Raw genomic sequence first — 21,461 nt, 5'->3', positions numbered from 1 at the left:
TTTATTTATCGTATTTATTTTAAATGTATAAATAATTATCTTTGATACATGGTACAATTCATATGTTAAAGCAAAGAAACAATAATTGATTTTAATCTTATACAATTATTAACATATATATCATTAAATTAATAAAGAGAAATTAATATTAACATTTTTGACAACAACTGATTTTTTGTTATTATTTTATACAGCGTTACATAACAAATATAATAGTAGTAAATCCCACACGTACATAGACGTTGGTACTTACATCGGACTTGATTACGTAGTTGGTACGCTGACTGGATATTTATCTACTGATGTAGTGAATGTAAGTTGTCATGAAGTAAATATTTCGATTTAATTTTAATTATAATTTATAAAAATTTTTTTTAAGGAACCATTTGTGTTTGTTTTATAGATTGCTGGCGTTAGTATTCAAAATCAAACATTCACAGAAGCGATAACATCGGATCCGATTTTTACCTTTCTGGCATACGATGGAATCTTAGGAATGGGTTATCCCGAGATATCTACAAAAGGTGTGCCTCCCGTTTTCACCAGCATGATTGAACAAGGGCTAGTGTTGGCACCTATTTTTAGTTTTTATCTAAATCGGCATGTATATCTCTTTATGTCTAAAAATATTCTTTCATTTAAACGGTTCGCCTTCCTATATTACAAAATTTTGTCTTTTTTATAAACAATATTTTTAATATTAAAAAGAACATAATGTGTACAGACATTATTATGATAGTGAACTGATATTGGGTGGTTCCGATCCTATTTATTGCAACACCGAATTCACTTACGTTAATGTAACCCACAAAGGATACTGGAAATTTGCCATGGATAAGTATGTTATTATTTTTTAAACTACATATACACATATATCAACAGATTATATATCAGCTAATTTAATGCTGTAGGATTAAAATGGAACACGTGGTTTTATGTGCGGATGGCTGTGAAGCTATCGCCCACACTGGTTTTCCGGGATTATCTGGACCAGCAGCAGATATCGAATTTATTAACAACCAAATAGATGTATTAAAACGAATTGGAATTCCTCATTATGGCGGAGAAATACTTGTAAGTAAATGATAAATTTTCCAATGGCATCTTTTTTTTAATGATACTGAATAAATTACTGAAATAAATTAATAAATGTCTTATTTGTTACCGTTGACAATAATATGGATTATTAATACTATGCTTTGTTATGTTATTGATTATATTAATATGGATTACTATTAGGTATTAAACTTTGTTTAAAGGTGGACTGCAATCATATTTCTGAGCTGCCCAATGTTACTTTCTTTCTGAGTGGTAAACCATTCATACTCACTGCACAAGATTACATCAATACCAGAATGGTAAATATAGTTAAATAAAGGTTAAAATTTCTGATCACTCACCATGAACCTTTAGATTGCTGATTTCAGAAGCGATAAAATACATGAACATTTATGCAAAAATATATTAAATTGAATGCATTTTTCAAGATAATAATTTGCATTTATTGAATACATTTAAAAAAATATATATATACTGACTTTCTCGCAAATTATATAGATTATTTTATTTTCTCGTTATAATTCAATTTCAATTATAAAGTTATTTATTGATTTTACTATAATACATAGAGAGGTTTGAGTATACTTTACAAATATGTCGAATGCAATGTCATTTTATTAAAAAACATTTTATTGTAATTTGCAATGCTTTTTTAATGTATTTTCTCGCTTTTAATGCCGCAATATAAGATAGTTATGAATAGACACAAGAGCTGTAAATTGTTGTGTAATTGTTTTAAAATAAAACATGCCATGATCAATTTGTTGTAGATTGAATCGAATAAAACTATGGCATGTACAAGCAGTTTCGTAGATTCCACGGAATATTTGGATGTTGAGAATACTTGGATTTTAGGTACTCCATTTCTTAATCAGTTTTATACTGAGTTTGACATGGAGAACAACCGAGTGGGATTTGCGCATGCAAAATATTTGAATTACACATACTCCCAATCATAATCAGTTTTATGCTGAGTTCGACATAGGGAACGACTGAGTGGAATTTGCGCATGCAAAATAAGTATTGTTTTTTCAAGAAATTATTATAAATGCTAGAAGATTATAGGAAATAATGAACAAATTATTTTCTTGCAACGTTTTTAGAATTTTTTTTTTTAGATTATTTTGTTTCTTAATTCTTATAGTTATTGCGTTCAAATTTTTATTTGGGGTTATTTAAGCCTTAACTGCATTCTTGGATAAATTGTGTGATATAATTTAAAAAAGTAAAATGATGTTGTGCGTTATTATTGCTATCATCGTTTGATACAATCAATTCTTCTTGCATAATATATCGTATTATAATATCGTTTATAATATCGTTTATAATATCGTATTGTCACATGATATTATAAATATAATTCTGTTAATCTTAATTTCTCTCTTTTGTTTAATAAAATATAAAATTGTATGTAATTTTTTAATGCCAACTCTGCATTTGTAAACTTATCTAAAATCTAAAGCAATAAACTATCTTCGGCCGTAGTTAATATCGATTGCATCTTACGTTTCTAGGAAATGTTAATAATATATATTTTTAAAAATAATATTGTGTTATTAAGCTTATATATTATAACTAAATAATTTGTTTAAACTTAAGGAATGAATAGAAAATAATGACTAAAACAGTGTTGCTATTTTTGCAGATATCCTCATTCATCTCTTTATTATCCCACTTCTTTTGTAAGTACATAAAATATATACTTATATAGATTACACAATACCTTTCTGATCAACTACATTTGCAATATCGTTCAAGTACAATCTGGAAGTATTATAGAATCTATTTTTTTATCTGCGTTACTTGCATATCGATTTAATTTTTTTTTTATTTTTATTTTTACGCGTAAATTCGAAAGTGCACAAATCATAATTGCTTTCCGGTTGTTTCTTTTTTTTATTACTTATCGATATTTCACTGTTATTATCAGGTAATTCATTTTCTGTTGTATTTACTTTTTTTATATATGGAATATATCATCTACTTTTATTTGGACACAACTGTACCATCTACTTTACTACATAATTTAAATTTTATATATTTTAATATGATATGCGAGACTCTTGAGTGAATTTGAATTTATAGACTCAATTCTTTAGTTTATACCAAGGAATAAACCACTGCAGGCATTGCAATGTACAGATTTGGAGCATTACTAGACATTCTTTAAGAGAATTGTGTATTATAATAAGGGATTATATGTACATTATTGATAAATATGAAATATTATTAAGGCATTAATAGACATAAAAAATTGTTTATTACTTGGGTATTATTTGAGCATTATTGGGCATTAGGAGACATTGATGTACAATGATTTATCCCTTAGTTACATCGTTTTATTTTTCAAAATTTAATTTTTAATTTAATATCGTATTGTATAATAGAATAAAATATATATATTTCTCAATTATCTTTCATCAACCAACTATTTAATTGGTTTACGTTTGAAGAACTCTTTTCACTTGACGCTTCGTTGAAAAACACATTTTACATTGATGTATAAGATTGAATATAATGCTGAGAATAGCCCAAAGCGAGCCAAATCATCTAATTCTGTAATTATGTTTAAATCATCAAATTATATATTGTTTTTAGATAAATTTTTGCGTATTGTTTAGCTCGTTGACTTTCAGTTGCTCTTGTTATTCTAATCACATGTTTCTGTATCAATATTTTTGTAAGCTTATCCTATCAAACCTAAGACAAACGATGCATACTTTAAAGATTAATACGTGGGTGAATTAAATATAAACGAGAATTTTTCCTTATTTATTAGGCGAGAATAAAAATATAAAGGAAACAAATTATTTTTCTATATAGTACTCTGTTACATTAATATATTTTTGCCAGCGGATAGCCACTTTGGCGATCCCGTTTTCATAAAAAGTAATAGGCGTCTGCAGCTAATTGCGCAAGAATTCCTCTCCACTGATACCGAATCGTATTGTTTTCTCAATTCTTCTTTCAGTAATACAAACAAATGATAATCGTATGGAAAGATTTGTCTCAATATCATGTTTGATCCGCTAAAAGAATGGAGAGGCTTCTTGGACAATGCCAGTATAGAGGAAATCGCTGCAGACACAACCTACTACTCTTTATGAAAACGGGATCGCTAAACTGCTTATCCGCAGGAAAAAATCAATATAGCAAGGAATTATATAATAAAATAATTTATTTTCTTTATATTTTTATTCTTGTCTAATAAATAATAAAAAAAAATTTTCATTTATATTTGATCCACCCTCGTATCTTTTTTACTAATCAAATTTATTCAAATACATTGAATCATGCGTATATGCTAAATGTGAGTGTGTACAAATGCGAACCATATTTTTTAAAAATTTATTATAGATTCGATTAACGAAAAGTACTAAGGTCACTTTTGAAATGTTTCGCTCGTTTCGTCCTTCCTCTTACCCTTCTCAACACAAACATATAAGCTCTTATATAAATGGCACTGAGAACGCTAATGATTGATTTCATTTTCGTTTGTGTCTTGATTGTGAACTGATTTGGAAAAGAATTCCAATATCTCTGAAACCTTCTTACATTTAATCGCTAGACAATTCAGAAAACATGTTTCGAATCTTCTTTGCAGTTGCCGCACTCGTCGTACTGATCAATTCGGAATTGCATAGGTGAGCATGTGTAAACATTGATTTACAATAAATATTTAAACCATAATTAAAACACAATTGTACTTTGTGTGTTAGAATAATGTGGACAGATAAAAAAATGCCTCAAATTTCTTTGAGGCTTACAATTTATTTTTCTTTACATTTTAAGTGAAATATATGAACGGAAAAGTTTGAATCTAAAATATATAATGTTATTTGATGGAGAGGCTTTGTTTACCTACAAAACGATAGTCTAGCTTCATTTGCATACAACATATTGCACACACAACGTTATTGGTTTAGTGTACATTGTGCATTTAATACGCTCACTAACTGATAACTTTTTATTGAATTATTCTATTTTTATAACTATGTATTTAAAGAATGATGTACTGGATTGGTACAATATGCATCAAAATGATTACTTAAATACACATATCATGTATATGTTTGTACATTTCGCCGAAATTAAGATAATTTATTAAAAAATTACTAGTTAGTGTCTATATCAAGAGCTTGATGTAAATTAGACCAATAGCGTCGTGTGTGCAATGTACTGCGTGTAATTCTATCGTATGTGCAATAAGCTGTGTGCAATATTGCCATGTGCAAACAAAGCTACAGGTAATCATTTTATAGGCAACCGGATCTTCCCTATTTGCGTAAATATATTAATGCAGATTGCCTTTGATTAAGACTTATGTAATATTTAGAAATAAAAAGTAATTAAATTAAATTTAAAGATGATTGATCAATTTATATAAAATTCGTATATATTATACATATGTTATGCGATATTCATATATATCTGTTCATATTTGTATTTTTATAAAACATATATATGCGTACAATATAACAGAATTTTTAAACTGTTGTTTTAAGAATTTCGTTGCACAAGACCTCTGTTCGAAAATCGATTGGCATCGCTTATCGACAGGATAATTTGACGTTTGCTAGCATAGTAAGGGAACCACTACTCAATTTTCGGAATACTCAATACTATGGCGTTATTTCAATTGGAACTCCACCGCAAAAATTTAAAGTACTTTTCGATACTGGTTCCGCTAATCTTTGGGTACCATCCGTACATTGTGACCTTGAAGACGTAACTTGCTGTAAATATTATAACATTATTTTTTCAATATTGTATTTATATTTATATTTATGTTCGTATACAATAAAAAGGGAAAATTTGTACTAATTGGAATTGGGATTGCAAACCGTGCGCTAATGTTTGAATAAATAATATTTAATTTTAAACTATTAAAAACATTTCTTATAATAATGTTAATATTAAGTATTATATATTCGTAATGCCACACCTAACAGAATTTCTATAAAGTACAATATAATATTCGTTTACACAGTTAAACAAATTGATACTGTATGAATATAATTTTAAGAGAAAATTAAATATAATACCTTGTATTTCACTTATATATATAAATTAACAAAGTGAAATTTATTTTTAGCACTTTTAACAATAACTTATTTACATTTATGTAATATCTTTTACAGTGTCACATAAAAAATATAATAATCGAACTTCTCGCACGTACATACCAAATGGTACTTTATTCGATATACAATACGAATATGGTAGACTGTCCGGATACTTATCTACTGATGTAGTAAATGTAAATCATCGTTAATAAACAGTACGATTTAGTCTACAAAAATTTCTTTAAAGACATAAATTTTTTTGTAGGTTGCTGGTCTTAATATTATAAATCAAACATTCGGGGAAGCAATAATTGAACCAGGAATAGCTTTTCTCTATGCAAAATTCGATGGTATCTTAGGAATGGGTTACCCTAATATATCTATTTTAGGAGTAACTCCCGTTTTTACCAATATGGTTCAACAAGGCCTGGTGTCGCCACCAATTTTTAGTTTTTACTTAAATCGGTATGTATCTCTTCATATGTGTCGCGCGTTTAAAAGTTCGTATAAAAACGCGTCTATAAATTCGTATTTTTTTATTTAAATAAATTGTTATCTCATATAGCAAAATTTGTCTTTCCACGTTAAAAATATGGTTTTTTTCATATTAAAAGATATATAATATGTGCAGAACTTTGTTTATGATGGACAATAATGATCTGACATTGGATAGCTCCACTCATTACGACAACGAGTATGTTAATATCATTCGAACACGCCAGCATGTTTGACAATATTTTTTTTAGTTAAATAGCTTATTTTCCAATACTACATAATTTATCTTTTATTAATAATACTATGTTTTTTTTCATTAAAAAATATATATAATTCAATTAAAAATATATATAATCTGTACAGAAATCTGTTGGATCCTTCGGCCGGTAGTGTACTAATATTGGGAGGCTCTGATCCCGCTCTTTATGACGGCGAGTTAACATATGTTAATGTTACTCGTAAAGGATATTGGCAATTTGCTATGGACAAGTATGATATTATTTTCTAAATTATACATACATTATTTGCGGATTATATATGAGATGATTATTAATGTCGCACTATAGAGTTCAAATGGAAAATGAAACCTTATGTGCAAATGGTTGTCAAGCTATCGCCGACACGGGCTTTTCTCGACTAGCTGGACCACCAACGGACATTGCAATTATTACTAGCCGGATTTCATTTGATGAATTTAACGGAGTAGTATATGTAAATTATATATGATATTTTTCGCAATGGCAATTTTCTTTTAACAATATTTAATAAATTACTGAAATAAATCAATGGAAGTTTGATATGTTATTGGTTATATTAATATGGATTATTAATAGGTACTAAACTTTGTTTAAAGGTGGACTGTAATCAGATTTCTAATTTGCCCAATGTTACTTTTTTCTTAAGTGGTAAACCATTCGTACTCACTGCAGACGATTACATCATTGTGAGAACGGTGAATATTGTCAAATGAACATTTAAGACTTCTATAAATACTCAGATACTATAGATCTTTAGATTAATGACGTCAGAAGCGAGAAAACTTATTATGAAAATTCTAAAATATATTAAAATAAAAATATTTATCAAGAAAATAATATTTTTTAGAATAAAACAATATTTGATAAAATACATTTGTAAAATATACCAAAAAGTCTTTTTATTTTGAAATAGGATAAAATCATATTTATCTTAATTCGACAGCGACACTGTCGTTTGTTTCAATTTTTGATAGTTATATTTAATTTCAAATATATGATTATTTATTGATTATCAGAATACAAAGAAAATTTTTTATATATTTTACAAATTTATTCTCTATTGATTATAAATATTTTATTAAAAATACTCATATATTATTATAATTTTCAAAAATTCTTTGTGTATTTTCTCGCTTTTGATGTTACAATCCATTGATTGTTGTGAATAGCCAGTGCTAATTGTTTTAGAATAGAAACATTAAATAACATTAAATAATTCATTATAGATTAATGATGATGATAATGGTGAGGATATACCGGTATGTTATAGCGCCTTCGAAATTGCGGCTCAGAGTGAGTTTGGTATGATATGGATTTTAGGTGATTCATTTCTTGGTCGGTATTATACTGAATTTGATATGGGGAACGATCGCGTAGGATTCGCTCCCGCAAAATAAATAATGTCATCCTACTAAAATATTTTTAAATTCTAGCTAGAGTATATAAATGACAATAATATAATATATAAATATTAAAAATAAGTTAAACTTTTTTAGAGCATTGAGTCTTTATTCTTATGCTTATTAATTGCTATTTAATTATGCGTTGTAATTTTTATTTGTAATTAAGCGATACATTGTTATATAAATACATATGTAATATTTTAGAAAATTATTATTAGAACGAAAAGATGTTTGGTATCATTTTTATCAATTATTTTGAACAACCTATTTTTTCAGTATAATAAAATATATGTTATATGATAAGTATATAATTGAGATTATTAAAATAAAGTATATATATATGTACATTCTTTTTATATATTATATATTGATTTCATATATCGATCCTTCAATTTTATTTAATATATTATTCTAAAAAATATTATTTTATATATTATAAATTTTCTTTTTTCATACATATATGTAAATGTAAATGTAAAACGCTATATCCGATCAAGGAAGTTTTTTGTGCCTAATAATATTTCCTAATAATATATAAATTTATGCAATTTTTAGTTCAAACAAATTTCTTTTTTTTTACACACGTATTGTTTTAAATTTAGTATTATTTTTTTTAAGAGTAAAAGTATGAGCCAAATACAAACATATCAAATATTAATAAAATTGGAAACAATAAGATTGGAAATATATCAAATATTATAGCTTCCATAAAATAAAAAACGTATTTATTTTCTTAATAAATGTTTTAAATATAATTATTAAAAAATTGATAACAAATGTACGAAATCACTGTAATTAATAAAGTATCTCATTACTTAAGATAAATATCAACAAATGACATTTTAAATTATTTAAAAATAGAAATATCATGCTGCGTTCAATTTGTTATAGCTCGAACAAAATAATCAGAAAAAGTGTATAAGCGCTTTTGAGAAGGCGGATCTGAGCATATATTATATAAGAAATCGATGTGAATTTTGGGTAATGTATTTCTTTATCGGGGTACTATACCGAATTTGACAAGGGGAACGATCGAATTGGATTCGCCAATACAGACGTTCATATTTTTTCAGAATTTTATACAAATAAATGTTGAAAAATTTAAATGACAACAATAAGCGAATTGAGATAAATTTTATAGAACATTGATTCCTATATTTATTACCTTCCTTTGTACCTTTATACTTCAAACGCGCGTATTTAAAAAGTTTACATCAACTAAATACTATTGTAGATAATGCTAAATTAAATACTGCGAAAGAAGATATTAAAAGAATTATTTTGATGCATATAAAAACTAGTATTTTAGAGCGCTTATTGTTTGTAAGTTGCAGAAACTGATCTTAATATAATGTTAATATATAGTGCTACTTCTCTATAATAATAAAAGAAGAACATATGTTGTCAAGGCCATGAACCTGAGTGACCTTCAATAAATTCATGACATTGTGTCGTCGCTCGTCCTTCATCAAAAAGTTATTAAAAAAAAATTTATTAAATAACGTTTTATTTCTATTATATAGTACATATACAGTATTAAATACTAGTTTATACTTTCCCTTATTTCTACGCAAAACGATTCTCATCCCACTCTCCCCCCTCCTCCTGGTCGAGGGCGCACGACTTCCATGCGAAGCAACTTTTTTATTTTTAAAGCAGTGACTTTGTAGAAACACTAAGTTACTGCTTTAAAAACACAAATTCATTACTTTACAAACAAATTTACTATTTTTCAAATTCATTGCTTTACAAACAAGTTAACTGTTTTAAAAATAAAAAAAATTATAAAATAATTTATTTTTGAAGTGCTAAATTTATTTGTAAAGTAGTAAATAAAACTTTTTTGTTACAAACTTTTTAACGGAGGACGAGCGACGGTTGGAGGGACACAATATATGCCAAGATCAAGAGAATCGGAGCTGCTTTCGTTATTCTATATTTACCAAAGTGACTTTAATATATGTATTATATATAATTTAATTTTTCGTAAAAATGACACTATACTACGAATTTAAATATGTAAATCTATTTTTATGTGAAAAACTAATCACATACATATTGAAGTCACTTTATACACATTTGCAGTATACTCTTCGTATGTGACTGCGCGATTCAAGTACGAGAAGTTTAACATTCGTTTCAGCTATATAAAGATATGAATATAATGAATGAATATAATGAAATAATATAATTTCTGATAATTTAATCCAATTTTTGATAATTTTAATCGAAAATATATTAACATAAGAATTCTAAATAAACCTATTATAAATTTACATAAGAACGCGAATCGCAGATCGCAAACTTCTTGTATTAGCCAATCTCGAAGCGTTACTTTTAAAATTGACGCATCGGATTACTTTAGAACTCTTTAAGCATTCTTTCTGTTGTCCTTCTCGCTCTCTTAAATTCGTAAACGTAAACACGTACTTCAGCTATATAAACCGAATGTTATGAACAGATTCGAAAGAGAATTACCACGTTTTTAGAATCTTCTTGGTTATTGTAGCTCAATCAGGCAATTGAGAAACATGTTTCAACTTTTCATGGCGGTAGCGATACTTTCTGTGTTGATCAACGCAGAATTGCAAAGGTGAGCGTATATAAACGTTAACTCGCGATGAATACTTTAACAATAATTAAAATAAATTTATAGAAAAAACGATCATTGTGTCAGAGTAAAGAAATGCTTCTGAAGAATTTTTTTGGGAATTATGTTCTTATCTTCTTTATATTATGTCTTAACTATTTTATCATGTCTTAACTTATATTAATGTCACGAAAGAAATAATTTCTATTTAAAATAGCTAAATAGCATACGATACGTAAATAGATAAACAGATAGCATTTATTTTTTAATACCAAAATGTTGCGACTATAACAGTTTTTAAAAATAAGTGGTGTTTGAAGATAATAAATTTGTTTGAAAGTTGTACGTAACATACACTCTATGATATTCGTATATTATATATTTGTACATTCGAATATATGATACTACATATATACGTAAAATATAATTAAATTTTCTTGATGCTTCAAGAACTCCGCTGTACGAGACAGACTCTACTCGAAGATCGATTGACATCAATCATCGACAAAGTCGTTCGGATATGAAAAGTCTTGTTATAAGAATAAAATTGCGAGATGATCACGAAAATTCTTTTTTTGGCTATATATCAATTGGATCTTATCCACAATATTTTAAAGTATTTTTTGACACTAATTCCTCAAATTTCTGGATACTATCTAAAAACTGCCATAGTAATACTCCTGTTTGCTGTAAGTATTTTTACATTGTTATTTATTTCTTTGATATTTTATTATTTGTACTAATATATTTGTATCTATTAATATTATATTTTTACATATGAAAATAATTTTAAATACATTTTTTATTTTAATGATTGAGTTAAAGTAAAAATATATAATAGAAATAATGCAATATTGTTAATTATTTTCCATCTACATTCCAAAGCTGCGTTCGGAAACGTTACCTGGATGTATTATCTTATTCTCGTTTGATATTGGATAAGCAACAAGGATAAAACGATGTATTGAGGCATTCTGATAGCGTTTCTGAACAAATCCCAAGTAAAATTTTTAAGTTTTAAATGTTAAAGTCTTTCTTACGTAAATATTATGGAACTGAGTTTTATAATAACATGCTGTTTATTTGACATATATCACGCTAATTCTAAAGATACAAGTAGTATTTGGTACAACTCACATATTGTAACAAAAGATATAAATAAATTATTTAATTCAAAATATTGTTAAAAATACGTATATTTAAATTAACGGAATAAAATTAATTTTTGGCGTCTATCTCTCTCTCTCTCTCTCTCTCTCTCTCTCTCTTTCTATTAAATATTATGTTTTTAAGAACTTCTTTTTATAGATTCAAATATGAATTATGATAATAGCAAATCGACGACATACATACCAAGTAATACTTCATTCGATATTGAATACAATGGTAATGCTATCTCCGGATATTTATCTACTGATATAGCGTATGTGAGTCAAGCAAATTCCACTTAACCACAATTTTAATCTATGAAAGTTTTCTTAAAAATATATTAATTTTTTGTAGTTCGGTTTTATTAACCCAATTGCTATTCAAAATCTTACATTCGGAGAAGCAATAAACTATAAAGGGCGATTACCGATTAGCCCGAATTATCAAGGAATCCTGGGATTGGGTTATTCCACATCAGCTACAGGAATTCCCGTTCTTACTAACATGGTTCAACAAGGTCTGTTGTTACGACCTATTTTTAGTATCTATATGAAGAGAGAGTATGTATTTTTCGTATATGTTACGTGCGTCTATATTAATGTCTTCTCAGGGAGTTATCGTTAAATGTTAAGAGATTTAATTGTCAACATTTTTTTTACTTAAACAATTTGGTTTTCTACATTAGAAATATTTTTCTATATTAAAAAATATATTGTTTAATGTGTTATTAACTCCAACTTATGATGTGGCTTTATGATCGATTTTTACCTTTATTATAATATTGATTTTTCCAACGTTTTTAATTGTAGGAATTTTATATATTTAATTTATTTCTAAACTTTTAATTTATTTTTTATTGTAAAGAGCAAGGTAGTTATGACATTGTTTAGCTGTGACAATCGCACATAGATTATTATATTCAGCGATCAATAATTTTCGTCTATGTGCTATATTACACATAGCATAGACGTGTATATACATATTTTAGTTACTTATTGTTAGATATTTGCATTTTTCAATTTTCCTCTTGGCTATATTGATTATATTTGCTCTATCTTAATTATTTGGCTGAAGAAGACTTAATATAATCGAAACATTCCATGCATAAATTATTAATAAATTACTGAAATTACTTAATTATTTGTTGATGTTTTAATAAACTAGTTTCTTTGATCCAATTAATTGCTCGTTTATTTGATCAATTTTATTAAATAATGTATAATCTATAGACTCCCGACATCTGTAGAAGTTGGTGAACTAATACTTGGTGATATCGATGACAGTCTTTATATAGACAAATTGACAAATGTTAATGTTACTCGCAAAGGATACTGGCAATTTAACATGAATAGGTACGTGATTATTTTTTAAATTACACTTACATATGCTAATCACGTGCTATATGTTAGTTAATTTTTAATGCTATCGTACTTTAGAGTTCAATTAGGAAATAATATATTATGCGAGAATGACTGTCAAGCTATTATCGATTCGAGCAACTTCCGGATATCTGGACCGCCATCTGCTATCGCAGTTATTAATAAATATATCAGAACTATTAGTCTTACCGATCCTAATATTGTATGTAATAGATGACATTTCTTGCAATAGTAATTCTCTTTTAATAATACTAAATAAACCACTGACATAAATTATTGTAATAATAAATAGTTATATATTACTGGTTATATTAATAGATATGAATTGATAATACTTAGTTTCGTTTAAAGGTGGATTGCAAACAGATTTATAAGTTGCCCGATCTCTATTTTATCATAGGTGGAAAAGTATTCGAACTTACTAGCGAAGACTATATGGTTAAGGTAAATATTGTTAAATAGCGCCGAGACATTACCGTGTCTTTAAATAATGCTTTAAATTTGCTTTAGAATACATAGAAATATCATAACGTATTTAATTCATTGCAGTCCACGTCAAGCTATACCACAATCTGTATGAGCCCCTTCGAAGATAATAATATTTTGGATAAGGACGGTCCAACGTGGATTTTAGGCAATCTATTTCTCCGTCGGTATTATATAAAATTCGACATGGGGAAAAATCAAATGGGATTCGCCCCTATAAGATAAATAATTTCTTAAAATGTTACTGTTAAATGATAGAAGATTTAAATGACAATAATTGAATAAAGTTTTTTTAAAAAAAAATTGACTCTTGATTCTTATGGGTGTTATCTTGAAATTCTTTGTTTGCAATTATCTAAGCGATACAGTTAGATAAATACGTATGTTATATTTTAGAAAATTAGAACAGAGATGTGCAACATTATTTTTATTAATGATTTAGAACCTATTATTTCATATAATATTATGTATATTAATATTGCAAATTTGTATTTTAAACATATTTTGAAAATCTCACTTGGACTAGATATTGCTAAATAAATACAGTAGAAAAAGATAATCAAATGTGATTTCAATGCATGTATGAGAATTATATTTTCCGTATAAAATTCGCTTGCAAGTTGAAGAAATTTATCTTAATACAAGTTCCATGATTACATAAGAGAAGATACTATATCACACTAATAAATACATAATTAATAATAGTTAAACATTCTGCAAAGTGTGCACTATATTATTTTACTATCTTTTTCGCAAGATTTAATCTATATAAAAAAAGCTTCAAATAAATTCTGCATAAAATCGCTTTCTTAATTTCAAGCTAACATTTTTGGAATTTCGTCGTTTGTCTAGTTTTTAGTTTCTTTCCCGTACTCTTTTTGATTCCTATTTGGTTCTCAGATCTACAAACCGATTGACCAATTATCAATTCCAATATGAAGACTATAGTGGCGCAAGTATATCCCATGATGAGAAAATAAAAGCTGAACGCAAGCTGCTTCAGCAACATCACTTTAAAGCCTTTTTTCTTTGTATTATTCCTAAATCTCTCGTGTCTAATTTCTATGACAGAGTCAGCTTGGGATTTTTCGATTAAGCCGGCCTGCGCCATGTGTCGAATAATATCGTTCACCCGTTGGTACAATGGCCAATCTTCGCGAGTGACATATGATTTTGTCAATTCTAACAATTTTTTCGATCTAATAAGGTCTTGGTCCTTAATTCTGTAGTACAAATGGTGACAGTCCCCCAAACACACAGCGTTCGTCGAATTTTCTACGAATTTCTTGCATTCTTCATACGTGACCTCCACATAGCGTGATTCCAGTACAGGTTCGTTCAATAATAGTTTAAATTGAGGCGGTCCGTATATAATATATCTAGATTTCTGTAAAAAGACAAAGATAGTTCAAATATCAAACATATTGTATTATATTTGACATATATGTTATATCAAATGTATTATAATATATTTAATATTATACATATGTGTGTGTGTGTGTGTGTGTGTGTGTGTCAAAAATATAAATAAATATTTACATACACACATATCACATATTATCGATTAGTGATGTCGTGCTATCAAGCATCAATAATTTTATTTTAAGAGAAAAATAGCTTTTATTATTGTATTAAAGGGATCTGTCTGTTAAATAAAATTTAAAACATTTGAAGTTGTAATAAAATAAAAACGATATTGTTAAAGCCATTAGCTTCAAAATCTTCTCTTTTTTATTTAAAAAGATATCATTCGATATTTGCTATTCTTTTACAGAACTCTGTTTCTACCTCACAAAAGATAGGAAAAGATGACTTTGTTTTCGTTTAGTTTATGTTGATTATAAGTAATATGAATAAATATAAATATTTAGATTTGTCGTCGTGTATGTGAAAAGCGAACAATAAAATGAAACTTTATTATTACCTTAAGACTTTCTATAGTGTCAATATCGCGGTAATAAATCGGCACGGTGAGCAATGCCGACAGGTGACTTTGGAATAAAGCATTTATGTTGAGAAATAGAATCAATATCATGCATACAAATATTCTAGTAGAACTAATTTTTGGTGGATGTAAAATTCCCACGCAGATCACAAGTCTTATCACCTGTAAGCTGGCTTTTATGTACCCCTCGCTCTTCGTGAATAATGCATAAGCCAACAGACACATTATGACTATTCCTACTATCACTTCTGGTGACATGAACTTTATCAACTTGGTATATTGGGAGACTTTTGAACGTGGTTGAGCTATCACACAGATACCTGTTCTTGTATGGGGATATGTATATCTGAAAGATAAATATTATTTGATAATATTCTTGAGGCTTCCACGCATAATCTTTATATAAATGTTATTTATTTATTATTATTATTATTATTTATTAAATATTCTATTTATCATGAGATATTATATTATGACGACGTCGGCACCAGACAATTATCAGCTATAAAATTTCAAAAATTTTGACTATTTTTTCATACATTTGCCATAAGAGAGTTTTATCTTAGATTTGAATTCATAAAAACCGATTTTTCTTTTTCAAATAAAAAAAAATTAAAGAAGAATGTTAAGTTGGGGCCATTTTTCGGCCAAAATAAAAAAGTTCCGAGATATACAAATTATATTATATATCATATTAAACGGTTACTCAAGCGGATTAGAATGGTATATCGTTTATCTTGAAACATCAGACTCATAGGAAAATTCGCCTTTAAAATTCAGAGATTTAGATTTGAAAAAGTGATTACATAGAATTTTTCAATAAATACTACACATTTTTTCAGGACAATAGTAACGCATACCGAAGGTATTAAAAGTATTAAAAAAAAACAATAATGTTGCTTTTCATATTTTATTAGAGCTGCGTTCCAATTGACGCTCGTAATGCGATCATCGTTTATTCTTACTTTTTGTTAAACAATAGGATAAAATGATTCCCACAAGAGTTAAAAGCGTCTAGTAATATGTCCGTGTATTCTATTCTTACTACGTCTTTGGTATACGTATAGAGATTATAATAAAATTGTACTACGGTGAATCTACAGTAGTTATTAGTTTTATAGTGTTATACAATTATGACGTCAAATTGTACGTCTTGCAGAATTTCTCTTCTTAAAAAGAAGCTTTTGTAAATAATACAATTCTTATTACTCAATTCTTATCTTACTTTTTCTTATTTTTTCAATAAATATGATAGATTTATTTGTTTTGATTATAATTTCTCCTGTTTTCGACATTTCCCCAAAATAAGTGATGTATTCAACTTCACTTAAGTACTATAATATGATGTATAATTTGTACATCTCGAAACTTTTTTATTTTGGCCGAAAACGGCCCTAACTTAACATTCTCCTTTGCAGATCTTCCTTTAATTCATTTATTATTGTTTTACCTGGTTTTCCACAATATAAACAAGCGTCTCGTATTCATGCCCATGTCTATTTTGCCGTCGCTCAAAGGAGCCATCAAACCCTCTAAAGTACCATTCGGTCCTATACCGCCGAGTCCGTAGATACTGCCGTTATAAATCTTGATTGACAGAGACGCTTTTAATTTGTATAATAATATCTTGATGATTTCGCTATTATCGCCGCGAAATTTCTTTTCATCCGATAAACTCGAATCGATTTTTATATACGGTTCCATTTCGACGACGTTCAATCGGACCTTATAGCCTTGCAAAGTTATCGTTTTATCGAAATTCAGATTTTTGCACATCTCTGTTTCTAAAGAAAATACAATGATTGTCATATAAATTCTTTAAAAATGATTTGTGCTTCAAAATGCAAAATAGTGCAAACAATATTACTAGATTTTTTGTCTTGGAACATTTATTGCTTATTAGCTTTTAATTAATTCTAATACAATTTATTTTTTAATACATCTATATGGAAACATGCATTAGATCTTATAATGCTATAATTATTTTTTCTAATATCGTAAAATTTTAAGTCTTTTTAAGTTTAATTAAAATTTCAAATCATTATATAAGTATTTAATTTTATATGTGTATTTTATATTTGTAACACTCGAGTGTAATTAATAATGTGTTATAGGACAACGTAATATTTTAAAAAATTTTTTAAATAAAATTCATGTAATATAAGTAAAGATAAAATTTCCTTTTACATTAGGGAACTCGAAAGTTAATTCGTTTATAATGTGTTTCATCAGACGTAAAAAAGTTACCCTTTTCAAATTTTCTTTTCAACATTATCCAAGGATGACCCTCTCGTCCTTTCATGCGGCCTACTTCATTCCAATCCGCTGGCGTATTGTTAGAATACGGATTAAATGTGTAATACACAATTCCTTCGTATGGATCGATGCATGGAAATATAACAGAGAGCAAGTCATATTTCCATGCCGTCCAAAGAAATAAACGAGCGTTTATACAACCTCGTGTTTCAGTTTCTTTATCAACTATAATATAAAATCCATCCGGATTCGCCCACGGTGAATCTTTTGTTCTCTGTAATGAAAATATGAATGGTACGACGATACTATTATATTATTTTTACTTAAAAACAAAACTAATTAACCTTCAGTTAATAGTAGAATCACTCTAGACCTAAAGTATTTTGAGTATTCTCTAATTAATGGATATTCATTAATTTTTAAAGATTACTCATATATATTTTTTTATCGCAAAAGTTTAAAAAACCAAAAACTGCTGTTTTTTATTATTGTTCTGTGTACTACATTTTATATGGAGCAACTCTTTTTGGTTATCCAATAGAGTTAGAAATAATTCAGCCACAGTTCTCCAAAGAATATTCCTTTGTAAGGTTAATATTCTTATGAAAAAAGTCAAATTTTTAGAAAAAGATTTGTTTCCAACAAGAAAATTTAAATTAGTCAAATACTTATATAGAATTAATACAATATTTTATATATAGGAATTTGTTTTCGTGTTAAAAATTGGATTACAATTCGAGCCGTGTGGGCGGGCGCGTTGTGTAGCAAAAAAATCTCTTTCTTTCCAATGGTCTGATCGAACACATTGAATCCTTTTTTAAAAATCAATGGAAGGAAAGAGATTTTTTTGCTGCGTGACACGACTGAAATTGTGACCCAATTTTGAGCATAAAAACAAATTCTTATGCTTCATCACTCTCCATAGTTGATTTAGCTTCGTTTACTTTTTTTCTGTTTCCTCAACTCAAGTAGTTACACATGAAGAGAGAACGCTACGACGATTTAAAAGATATCTAAGCTAGGGTGAATGCGAAAATTAAAGAGAATTTCAAAAGAAACCTATAAAAAAGTTTCCAAAAGTTATAAGTTGAATATTATAATCGATGTATTGAGTTATAAGAAGACTATGTAGAACTATGTAAAAATAAAACAATTTTTTTAAATTTTTCCGATTTTTTAAACTCCACATGGAGAGAATTTTCTTTTAAAATTTACCTTGAAAATATGATAGTTGTAATACAATACAATATTTTAAAGATTTTTATAATGCACTTCAGTAAAATTAATCAAACTTATTTGATATCTCATTATAGTTTTATTAATAAATGAGAGAGATTTACATTAAAATTCTTCGAAATATAATATCCCATGACTATCATATTTTCAAGGTAAACTCTAAAAAAAAATTCTCTTCTTGTCGCGGAACTTTTTAGACAGACCGTGTATACAAGTTCCAAAAAGATGTGTGTAAAATTTCTATAAGAATTTAAAAACAGTTTTATATCATAAATATATTATTTTTACCTGTAAAATGGATCGCAACATGGGCTGGGAAGATGCCACTAACACGAAGTTGTCCGATTTCCGAAGAAAATGGATAAAGTTGTAGCTCACATACGTTTTGAAGGAATATCTTGTTAAAGCGAACTTATTCAGGGCGTTTAATTGAGGACTTGTCTCCCCTATTAAAGCTACTGGTACTCCAGCAAAGAACGCTTGTCTAAGAAATTCATTATAATCTCCACCTAATAGTAAAATTAGTTCTGATTCTTTTAGACGACATCGGTATAGAATTGTGACCTACGAAATTAATACGATTTCTCAATAAAAAAGAAAGTTACGTAGAACGTTTTTAATTGAATGCTTTTGTATCCTTAACCTTTCACCGGCAATGTAAAATTTTCGATCATTGTCTGTAACCCGGATCATTGAGGTCTACAATAAATTTTTTATTGTTTACGACTATCTAAAATCTAAAAAAATTTGGTATATTTGTGAAATCATTAATAAACTTTTATCATAATTGAAGCCAAATTGTATTTTACTTATTTTTACAAATTTAAATACGAATAAGAGTTCTAAAAAAACATGATATTAATTAAAAATTCATAACAGTTATATGAATTTAAAAATTCTTTTACATTCCAATTGATCCTTGTACATACTCTCAACATTTATCAAGTTTTTTAAGAAGCAATACTGTAAATCCCATCATCTATTTTCTTAAGATTCACAATAAAAAAATCGACTGTGCCTTAAAAAAAGCATTATTGGTGCAGCGTTAATAAAAGAAGAAATGGTTTGAATGATTTTAAAATACGAATATGATTCCCTATTGCATACTATAGTGATATGCAAAAATCTTCGATCAAAAGGATTTTTATATTTTCCTTATAAAGCAAAAACTAAAGGAATTATAACTATATAAAGTGACTATATAAAGGTCATTTAAAAAAAAAGGGTTAAACTTTCGAAAAGGTTATATGTATCTTTATCTTCACTTTAACTTTTACATATAGGTAATTGTAATCCATTAAATTTATGCCTCGTTATTGTATCGCTGTTATTATTGCAAAAGGCATGACTATTCTCAGCAAAGCGTGTTTCGAATTGAGCAAAATTGCATAAATCTGCTTATGATGCTAGCAATTTATCATAGATTTGTCTTCAACGATTTTGAATATACTGACATTGTAGCAACATACAGGCAACAATGTATATGTATTGCCAGCAGTTTAACAGCAAGATAACTGCATCAATGTTATCTTATATTGTCAACAATATGATAGCATTGTATGATGCATATTATTATGGCAACATGATGATAATAGTATGAATTTTGATGAGGACGATTTTAAAGTTGTCGACAAACTACCGGCATATCGTGAAGGCATCAAATTGCCAGCAAATGAGGTCTCAGTTACTGCAATTTTGATAGCTTGATATACTTAGCAATGCATACTTAGTAAGCAACAGTACAGACACGTTACTATCTGGGTTAATGATAAATCTTAATTAAAACATCACAAAACTATTTTAAGATACTATGTTCATTTTTCTTGCAAAACAATTAAGCTGGCCGAAAACTTTCAAAGTAGCGTCTATTAGTTCATATACGTATTCCTAAAATAAAATTTTGGTCCATATACGTTTATTCCTAAAATAATAAGCTTCTAACATTCTACAAACATTTAGGAAACATAATATATAAAACTAACATGTGCTACTGGGGTTTGAACAAATTTTTAGTAATCCTTTAAATAAACGCATATTCAACAAATAGTGATCATTTTTCTTATATTATTTTTTCAATGATATATCTTTATACCCAATATTAGTTAAAACTTTTTTGTCTTCGTTTAAAAATCTATTTAGT

At 27.6% G+C, this 21,461-nt stretch overlaps 4 protein-coding genes across 4 annotated transcripts in view; 3 read left to right on the top strand and 1 right to left on the bottom strand.

Annotated features, from left to right (window-relative positions):
• LOC108752209 (lysosomal aspartic protease-like) overlaps nt 1–2,018 on the top strand; it is a 3,990-nt gene extending 1,972 nt beyond the window's left edge. The window contains exons 2-7 of the mRNA XM_018492886.1: nt 195–313; nt 404–618; nt 725–838; nt 912–1,074; nt 1,260–1,367; nt 1,830–2,018. Of these exons, the coding sequence (XP_018348388.1) occupies nt 195–313; nt 404–618; nt 725–838; nt 912–1,074; nt 1,260–1,367; nt 1,830–2,018 (908 nt within the window). The remainder of the gene's footprint in view (nt 1–194; nt 314–403; nt 619–724; nt 839–911; nt 1,075–1,259; nt 1,368–1,829) is intronic.
• A 2,623-nt stretch (nt 2,019–4,641) lies between these two features.
• Nucleotides 4,642–8,274, top strand: LOC108752225 (lysosomal aspartic protease-like). The gene is made up of 9 exons (XM_018492907.1): nt 4,642–4,703; nt 5,565–5,797; nt 6,201–6,319; nt 6,391–6,590; nt 6,757–6,819; nt 6,984–7,109; nt 7,187–7,331; nt 7,474–7,572; nt 8,104–8,274. The coding sequence occupies exons 1-9, from the start codon at nt 4,642–4,644 to the stop codon at nt 8,272–8,274; spliced, it is 1,218 nt and encodes a 405-aa protein (XP_018348409.1).
• A 2,537-nt stretch (nt 8,275–10,811) lies between these two features.
• Nucleotides 10,812–14,109, top strand: LOC108752208 (lysosomal aspartic protease-like). Its single transcript, XM_018492885.1, has 8 exons — nt 10,812–10,873; nt 11,321–11,559; nt 12,179–12,297; nt 12,374–12,579; nt 13,249–13,371; nt 13,456–13,600; nt 13,750–13,842; nt 13,948–14,109. Exons 1-8 carry the CDS (start codon nt 10,812–10,814, stop codon nt 14,107–14,109), a joined length of 1,149 nt encoding a protein of 382 aa, XP_018348387.1.
• Nucleotides 14,110–14,704: 595 nt separating this feature from the next.
• LOC108752207 lies at nt 14,705–19,995 on the bottom strand. The gene is made up of 6 exons (XM_018492884.1): nt 19,972–19,995; nt 19,610–19,885; nt 18,077–18,359; nt 17,280–17,613; nt 15,809–16,175; nt 14,705–15,271 (listed from the first exon to the last, which is right to left on the bottom strand). The coding sequence occupies exons 1-6, from the start codon at nt 19,993–19,995 to the stop codon at nt 14,705–14,707; spliced, it is 1,851 nt and encodes a 616-aa protein (XP_018348386.1).
• Between the last annotated feature and the right edge of the window lie 1,466 nt (nt 19,996–21,461).

Source organism: Trachymyrmex septentrionalis, unplaced genomic scaffold (assembly GCF_001594115.1).
Source record: "Trachymyrmex septentrionalis isolate Tsep2-gDNA-1 unplaced genomic scaffold, Tsep1.0 scaffold6, whole genome shotgun sequence".
Classification (NCBI taxonomy): Eukaryota; Metazoa; Arthropoda; class Insecta; order Hymenoptera; family Formicidae; genus Trachymyrmex; species Trachymyrmex septentrionalis.
This window is presented reverse-complemented; position numbering and strand designations above follow the sequence as displayed.

What these genes read in the sequence shown, in the direction of transcription:
- LOC108752225 (XM_018492907.1), top strand. Translation starts at nt 4,642, where the DNA reads ATGTTTCGAATCTTCTTTGCAGTTGCCGCACTCGTCGTACTGATCAAT. An exon ending in TCCACTCATTACGACAACGA is followed by an intron (nt 6,820 to 6,983) that starts GTATGTTAATAT and finishes TAATCTGTACAG; the next exon opens with AAATCTGTTGGATCCTTCGG. An exon ending in ATTACATCATTGTGAGAACG is followed by an intron (nt 7,573 to 8,103) that starts GTGAATATTGTC and finishes AATTCATTATAG; the next exon opens with ATTAATGATGATGATAATGG.
- LOC108752207 (XM_018492884.1), bottom strand. Translation starts at nt 19,995, where the DNA reads ATGATCGAAAATTTTACATTGCCG. An exon ending in TCGAAAATTTTACATTGCCG is followed by an intron (nt 19,886 to 19,971) that starts GTGAAAGGTTAA and finishes TTAATTTCGTAG; the next exon opens with GTCACAATTCTATACCGATG. An exon ending in GAAAAGAAAATTTGAAAAGG is followed by an intron (nt 17,614 to 18,076) that starts GTAACTTTTTTA and finishes TATTTTCTTTAG; the next exon opens with AAACAGAGATGTGCAAAAAT.
- LOC108752208 (XM_018492885.1), top strand. Translation starts at nt 10,812, where the DNA reads ATGTTTCAACTTTTCATGGCGGTAGCGATACTTTCTGTGTTGATCAAC. An exon ending in GTCTTACCGATCCTAATATT is followed by an intron (nt 13,601 to 13,749) that starts GTATGTAATAGA and finishes TTTCGTTTAAAG; the next exon opens with GTGGATTGCAAACAGATTTA. An exon ending in GCGAAGACTATATGGTTAAG is followed by an intron (nt 13,843 to 13,947) that starts GTAAATATTGTT and finishes AATTCATTGCAG; the next exon opens with TCCACGTCAAGCTATACCAC.